Source organism: Glycine soja, chromosome 7 (assembly GCF_004193775.1).
Source record: "Glycine soja cultivar W05 chromosome 7, ASM419377v2, whole genome shotgun sequence".
In the NCBI taxonomy this organism is placed as follows: domain Eukaryota; kingdom Viridiplantae; phylum Streptophyta; class Magnoliopsida; order Fabales; family Fabaceae; genus Glycine; species Glycine soja.
In genome coordinates this window covers 12,047,010-12,055,296 of record NC_041008.1, presented here as the reverse complement: position 1 = coordinate 12,055,296, position 8,287 = coordinate 12,047,010, and the positions used below count along the sequence as shown (strand labels likewise).

Below are 8,287 nucleotides of genomic sequence, written 5' to 3'. Positions count from 1 at the left end.
TATCTATCCTTTTTTTAATGACTTAATTATATTGGGTATAAAATGAAATTTGTTATATAAAATATTTTTTCAAAAATAACATTCTTTATTTTGATATCAACTTTGTTAACCATTATTAGAGTAGTGTTGGAAATTCATTCCCTAAACACACTTCTTCAGGCAAGGACAAAGCCATGATGGAATAATAAGGGAGGGGGGGGGGGTTCAACTTCTAATTTTCATTTTTGTTCTTTTTTTAAATTTTAGTCTTCAAATTTTAATTTTGGTCTAAGTTTTACATCTGTACACGTTTATTTTATTTTTATATATATTAATTAATTAAACTATATCTTAAAATGAATATCATATGTTTAGAGTTTAATTGGACCAAAATAAAATAAATAATATATATATAAAATTGATAAATGAATCAAAATTTTGATTGTTTAAATATGGAGACTAAATCACGGAGGATCAAAATCATAAATCATGAAAAAAGAATCAAAATTACAATTTAATTCAAATAAAATCTGTCCAATCAATAAATATATATGCATCAATTTTAATATAAATTATTATAAAAATAATATAATTGTCTCGTGCTCATATATATATATATATATATATATATATATATATATATATATATATATATATATATATATATATATATAAATTGTTTTTTATTATATCAAATAGGTTAAAGACTTAATTTTAATTTACTAGCTTGCTTTTTTTCCTTTCAAGAATGATGAATAATAAATTAAATAAAAAAAATATGAAATAACTATAAATATTTGTCTATATCGTGTAGTTGATTTTTAAAATTACCGACCAGCCATGTCAAGAGTGTTTTTGGGCACTAGCTACTGTGGACTGATTGGTTTCAACTGCAAACAAATTAGGGGAAATTCTTTCTCTACCAATCATTTTTCTTTTACACCCAACAAATTATGTGAAATATCAAATTTGACCTTCACTTAAAAGCTGATATACACCATCCACTATGCACTCATCCTCTCAGTCACCAAATTTTCATATTTGTGCCTCTTCTCCTTCTCCATGCTTCCTCTGTGAGTCTCTCCCTATCCTTGTGTTGTATTCAATTCGTGTTTCCTCTGTGAGTGTCTTATCCTCCACCGTTGAGTACCATTGTGTTATTGAGAGTGAGTGATTTTTTTTTCATTGTATTTAATTCATACGAATTGTCAATCCGTATGAAACATGCAACATGATAATCCCTATGACCATACGAATTAATAATCTATATGAATCATATGAATTATTCGCAGATGTAGAAAACTAACCCCTTCCATCATTACCACCATAACACCCACCACCACAACAACCACAAACTAAATAAACATGTAACTAATTACCGCAACAATGCATCTTGACAAAACCATCCACAACGGAAAGAGGAGCTCAACCAACATTCAAGAAAATGAATGATGTAAGAAGAAAAGGAAAAAGAAAATAATAAAGAAGAAGTAAAAAATGATAAAGTTGAATTTATTAAAAATATATTAGGTGTAAAGCAACTTAGGTGAAAAATAACCACAAATTAAGTTTCTTTTTTTAAAGTTTATTTTAATACAATTAACTCACAAAAAATTGAACCACATTAAAGGCCCATTGTCCCTGTCTATTATTTATTATTTAAACTATTCAAGAGAATACTTATCTCTTAAATGACAAAATAAATGACTGAATAATTAAAAAATCTATTCTTTTTTGACTGCCAAAGCCCCCCACTCTACAACATACATCCGTCCTTGCCTCCAAACACACACCCGCTAATTAATTGAAAATTTATTAAAAACTATATGATAAAAATCATTAAATATGATATGAAATTCACTATTTATCATTTTTAATAATTTTTAACCTATTGAAGAAAATATATTAATAAGAATAAGAATATAATTTTATCATTTTTAACCTATTAAGAAGAAAATTTCAATTTTTCACCTAAATATAAGAAAATTAAAATTTTACATTTTTAGTTCCTTAAAATTCTGTTTTAAAATTTTAAAAATTTAAATTTTTCATAAAAAAATCCAAACAATAAATTTTAGATTAAAAAAATTTAAATTCTTTAATAAATTACTTTTCTCAATTAAAATTCTCTATCCAAATATATTTATAGAAATAATGATAAGGAATTAATATAAGTATATTTTACTGTTAAGAAGTGGGCCAAGCTGGTGTTTGAAAATAATGGGCCGAATGACAAATCAGAATCCACTTCCCGGCTGAAGGATATTCTACTTCACCACAAGAAACAAAAAGAAACTCACGCGCGGACGAGTAGAGTGGGGAACCACGCGCCATTTGAGAAATCCAAAAGCCGAAGGAAAACGGCTTGACGTGATGACAGAGAGAAAAAACACTCTCTCCTCTGTCTGCTTTTAAAAGAAGTGTACCTTAAATAACCAACACTGCGGGTCCCACCCTCGTCCCCCTGGGTCCCAGTCTCATTTTTCTCTAATCTCTATTTTTCCAAAGCAACAACCCAACGCGAGATGAAAATAAAAACGTATGATGTTTAAAGAAAAATATTATTTTTATATTAGAAAGCAAGTATAGACACCATATTTTTTTAGTATTTATTAAAAATTATGAACTTGTGAAAAAATTATTAAATAAGTAAAACTTGCAAAAAAAATTATAATTTTTAATCAATAATAAAAATAAATTTAAAATATATTATTAATATTTATTTATAATAAAATATTTTTTTGTTTATATAACAACTAAAAGTATAATATAAAAATCAAGGAAAACAAATATAAGATTTAATAATACTTGAAGAGAAATAAATACAAAAATTAAAACTGGTCTGAGCTTGTTATAGTTTAATATTATATAAAATATTAAAAATGAAAATTTTATCTTTTATATTTTAATAAAAAATAAATGTGATATAAACAAATTTATGTAAAATATTAAATGAATTGTTGTATGAAACACACTACATAGACACATTTGTTAATAGGGATTCAAACCTTTATTAAGCTGTAAGGACCTAATCCTGTTCGTATAATTGTCATATTTTGAAGAAGAATTAAAAATAGTATAATTAATAAAAATAAAAAAGCAAAAGCATGCAACCATAACTATCACCACCAATTGACAAAAAAAAAAAACTATCACCACCAACAGCAACAGCAACAATTTGGTGAGAGAGAATTCTTCCTCCAGTTTGAGAGAGAGAGAGAGAGAGAGAGAGAGGGTGTTTGTTGTTGGTTGGCTTTGAATTAGTGGGAACAAACCCCATTATATCATATCATTACTTCAGTTTTCTCTCCTTCGTTTCAATGCTATTGCTGGGTCTGTATTATTTTGTTCCTTTTTCTCCTTACTATGACTTTGTTTCTTCTTTTCTCTTCTCTTTTTGTTTTATGGACCGTAGATCCCTCTTTTCTCTGAAAACATTGCCGAACAACTCTTGGGTTTTGTGGGTTTTGTCATTTCTCAAGCAATAATAAATACAACAAAATGTGTTTTTTTAATTAATTTAAGAGAGTGGATTTTGTGGATTTTCCTGTTTCTGTGAATAGTACCATTTTTTTTTCTTTTCAAGTCGGTTTTGATTGCATATGGAGTTAGTGTTTTGATGCTTCAAGAAACTATGTAGTTTCCTGATCTGCTAGGCCCCCATTTGTGATTTCCAAGTTGGGGTGGTGTTTTGTTGTTAAGGGTTTGCAATTTTGAGATTTTTTTAAGTAATATTTTTTTTCCGCTTTCAAGCACCAGCTATTGGCTTTTCTGTATATAGCATTTCTTTGTTGATTTGGTTTGGTGTGGTGGTTGTCTTTTAGTTACTAAAATAGAGCAAAGTGGGATTACTTGATTTTGTCATTGTTCCATTTTATGTTCTTCTGTTGGTGGTTGGTTTAAGACTTGTCTTGGTTACTTTCATCATCTTGTTTGTTGGTAAATAGTTATTTATTGAAATTTAAGTTAGAATAAATGAAGCTAGTGTTGAATGAACTTGTGGTTTTATTTGCAGGGACTTTTTAACTGGAAGTCTTTTGTGTGATGCTATCTGATATTGGGACATGGAGAGGGTTGCAGAGCCGACGGTACTTCCTCGAACCTTGCCTATCCTGGTTGAGGTATCGAACTCGTGCACAGTTGCTGCTAGAGATTCCAGTCAGAGACTAAATCGCCAGGAGGTTTCGGGTGTTGGTGGGATTTCGCTGAGAGAAGTGAATCAAATGTCCAGAACAAGGGATGTGCGTGTTCCTATTACACATCTGGCCTCCCTCAGAGAAGTGGCTCAGTTAACGAATGCGCGGATATATTTGGTGCAAGAAGATACGGGATTCGATGCTCGATCCTCTGAAGAATCCCTCACCTTTGAGCCTACTATGGCATGGAAAGGAAATGGCTCTTCACCAGAAGAAGCCAAAGAATTCGTGCCCGATGTTGAGACATTGAAGGGGAGCAGTGATTCATTTGAGGATGGTGGTTTGAGTTTATTTGCTGGTGCTAGTCATCCCCCTGAACCTGTTGATACAGATCTAATGAGAATGGTTTTTGTACCGATAGGTCAAAACAAATCTGAGGCTGGATGCTTAATTAAGAACTTGCCCACAAAGGGCCCTTTCCTGGAAGATCTCTCAATTCGTGTTCCTGCAAAGAAACCAAGTCCAGCTGTTCTTTCCTCTGAAGAAAGTCTTGTTGAAGAACTAAATGGTATAGGGACCTTATCATTTTTGGGTCCTCGGGCATCACAGAATACTGAGAACTCTATCCTCCTTCTGGATGCTGAGGAAAAAGAATGTGTTTGGGATGCTTCTTTGCCTCCTAGTGGCAATGTCAGTCCACTTAGTAGTATTGATAGTATCGGTGTTGTCACTGCGATGAGCATTGCTAATAGTTGTGCTAGTACATATCGGAGTGATGCAGTGACTAGTGATGGCATGCTTAGTTTAGACAGGAACTGTGACAGTACTAAAGGGAGTGTAAGGGGGGATTCACTAGAGAGTGCTAAAACTAGTGTTAGTCGGCCAAGTGATAGCAGTGGCCTCAGCGATGACAGCAACTGGAGCAACATTACTGGTAGCGCCAATAAGCCTCACAAAGGAAATGATCCTAGGTGGAAGGCTATCCTTGCCATCCGATTACGGGATGGGATTTTGGGCATGAGTCATTTTAGGTTACTCAAACGACTAGGATGTGGTGATATTGGAAGTGTGTATCTCTCAGAGCTGAGTGGAACTAGGTGTTATTTTGCAATGAAAGTTATGGATAAGGCATCGCTAGCAAGCAGAAAGAAGCTGACTAGAGCACAGACAGAGAGGGAGATATTGCAGTTGCTGGACCATCCGTTTCTACCAACTTTGTATACACATTTTGAGACTGACCGATTCTTGTGTTTGGTAATGGAATATTGTCCGGGCGGTGATCTTCACACTTTACGGCAGCGACAACCTGGGAAACATTTCTCAGAATATGCTGCACGGTATGCTGTATATTTGCATAATTTGTTTCCTTTACCTAAGCTTTTTTTAATTACTTTCCATCCTGAAGATCTGCTTTGGACTACGGTGACCGACTTTTCTATGTATTTGTGTCTTATATGTGCCTGAATTCAAATGTCAATGCTGTAATGTAATTACCTTTTTTGCTTTTCATGAAGCTTTACCTAAACTAAAGAAATGTTAATTTTTGTAGCATTTAAAGAACAATTTCTTCAAAACAAAGGGGGAATTAAGGATTTGTAATTAATCTTCTTTACTTATTTATTTCTTTTGCTCATGCATTGAGGTGCAAACTTATTCAGAATCTTCAATGCCTGATTGTGTATTTCCCTAATTCATGGCTTTATCTTTTCCTTCTCTACAAGTTAACTTCCAATTCTGTTATTTCTAATTCTCTTTTGAGAGCTGTCTAAATTTGAACTCATTGTAGGCTTGAGTTATGCTAGTACTTGCTATACCTTCAAAACACAAACCATTTCTTATTCTGCTGAACATTTCAACAAGAATATTTCAAAAAGCATATTTGTTTTATGCTTCATTTCATTCAACCATGTTAAGTGATTCATGCATCATATTCATAATCAATGATGTGACTAGGCGGTGAACTGCATCTAGTTTGCATAAGGTCTCTTAACATGCTCTTTATTTTAATGAAAATATGAAATATGCTCATATATGTGTCTATCTAGTATTGTTAGATGGACCTGCCAACTACCTAGGGAACTATCTAACAAGTATCTTGCAGAAGTGGCGATTCTTACGAGAGTATTTCTGTTTTTGTATTATTTTTATACAGACTGATGTGTCTTCTTGCTTTAAAACTAAACATAATATTGAGGTGATCAGCCTTACAATTTTTTGTTTCTCATATACACAAAACTGGTGCATGATCATCTTGTTCTCCATATCATGCCTTTGCACTTGATACATTATTATTTGGCACCCAATCATCATAACGATTTACATTTTCATTTTCTCTACATATAGCTTTTATGCTGCGGAGGTCCTGCTTGCTCTTGAGTATCTTCACATGCTTGGAGTTGTGTATAGAGACCTCAAACCTGAAAATGTGTTGGTCCGAGATGATGGTCACATAATGCTTTCAGATTTTGATCTTTCCCTCAGATGTGCTGTTTCACCTACTCTTATTAGAACTTCCTATGATGGTGACCCTTCAAAACGGGCCGGTGGTGCATTCTGTGTTCAACCTGCATGTATTGAGCCATCATCAGTATGCATCCAACCTGCATGTTTTATTCCCCGGTTATTTCCTCAGAAAAACAAAAAGTCACGGAAGCCAAGAGCTGATCCTGGGTTGCCATCCAGCACACTTCCAGAGCTCGTTGCCGAGCCTACTCAAGCTCGATCTATGTCCTTTGTTGGCACTCATGAGTACCTTGCCCCAGAAATTATCAAAGGAGAAGGTCATGGAAGTGCAGTTGATTGGTGGACATTCGGAATTTTCTTGCATGAGCTATTATATGGTAAAACCCCATTCAAAGGGTCAGGGAACCGTGCTACGCTTTTCAATGTAGTTGGTCAGCAACTCAGGTTTCCCGAATCACCGGCAACCAGTTATGCCAGCAGGGATCTGATCCGTGGCTTGCTTGTGAAGGAGCCACAGCATCGTCTTGGGGTTAAAAGGGGAGCAACCGAGATCAAGCAGCATCCGTTCTTTGAAGGTGTGAACTGGGCGTTGATTAGGTGCAGCACACCGCCAGAAGTGCCGAGACCTGTGGAAAATGAAGTACCAGCAGGGAAGGTTGTTGGACCTGTTGATCCTGTTGGGGTTGGCAGCACTAGTAAGAGGATAGTAGGTACTGACAACATGAAGTCTGGGGGTAAATATCTGGACTTTGAGTTCTTTTAGTTTGAATTCCTCAATCTACTTTTTATTGTATTTGCCATTATTGGTCAGTTTCATGGGTGCTGCCCAGCATTACCGTGTTATCTCAGCTTACCTGTGCCTTTTAGTAAAACTCCATTTCAGTTGGAAATATGATACCTCAACTTTAGATTAGGTTCTTCTCCTTGTCTGATCCCATGATTCGTATGGATAATCCATAATGTAGTGTTTCTATACAGAATTTAAATACTTCTCTTGAAAATTATAATCTTTCTACATTTTTGGGCAAGATTTCTTCTGATGTTATCAGGTGCAGCTGATGGCATTGTTGTGTGATGTTCTTTCGTTCTGCCTATGATTATCATGGGAGTTAACATAGAATGCTCATAGAACAATGATAAGGAACAATCACAATTGGATTCAAAACTTCAAAGCAATTATAGACTGTTGAATTCTAGTGAGTTAAACAGGGTCAAGAGGCTACCTTGACTCATTCATTTTATTTATTTAGGAAAGCCTGGCTTATTATGCTTTGTATGAGTAGATTTTTCAGTTGAATCTTGGGTATGATAAAAACCCACACGACTTATGTTATTTCCTGTGGTTGTGTTAATGTTAGTATAAGATATCCTGCACGTTTTGTGAAATTTGATATAAATTATGTATTAAGACTTTTCACATTGAAAGGAAATAATTTCTTAATCACACGAACAAAATTTATGGTAACATTTCTTTCTTAACCACCGGCGACCTTTTTTTCCCTTTCTAATTTTCCCATTTGTAAGACTCAACAAATACAATATAAAAAGTGTGAAATCATTGAATTGATGTTAAAATGAAAAGGGTTTGAGTAATTCACGAAAGCAAAATAAGGACCACATTTCACATAGCAGGCCTTTTCATTTTAATTATACAATCACTACTTTTCATGGTTTTTCCTTTGGTCCCCCCTCTACAACATTTGTTCTGC

At 33.9% G+C, this 8,287-nt stretch overlaps 1 protein-coding gene across 2 annotated transcripts; it reads left to right on the top strand.

Moving 5' to 3' along the window:
• Positions 1–3,124: 3,124 nt before the first annotated feature.
• Positions 3,125–7,606, top strand: LOC114418766 (serine/threonine-protein kinase D6PK-like). Of its 2 annotated transcripts, none has more exons than XM_028384269.1 (3): positions 3,125–3,312; positions 3,995–5,452; positions 6,459–7,606. In XM_028384269.1, exons 2-3 carry the CDS (start codon positions 4,044–4,046, stop codon positions 7,339–7,341), a joined length of 2,292 nt encoding a protein of 763 aa, XP_028240070.1. In that variant the 5' UTR covers positions 3,125–3,312; positions 3,995–4,043; the 3' UTR covers positions 7,342–7,606. The 2 variants fall into 2 exon arrangements, with proteins under 2 accessions (XP_028240070.1, XP_028240071.1); XM_028384270.1 differs by lacking the exon at positions 3,125–3,312 and adding an exon at positions 3,354–3,918 and having other exon boundaries at positions 6,459–7,341.
• Positions 7,607–8,287: the final 681 nt, after the last annotated feature.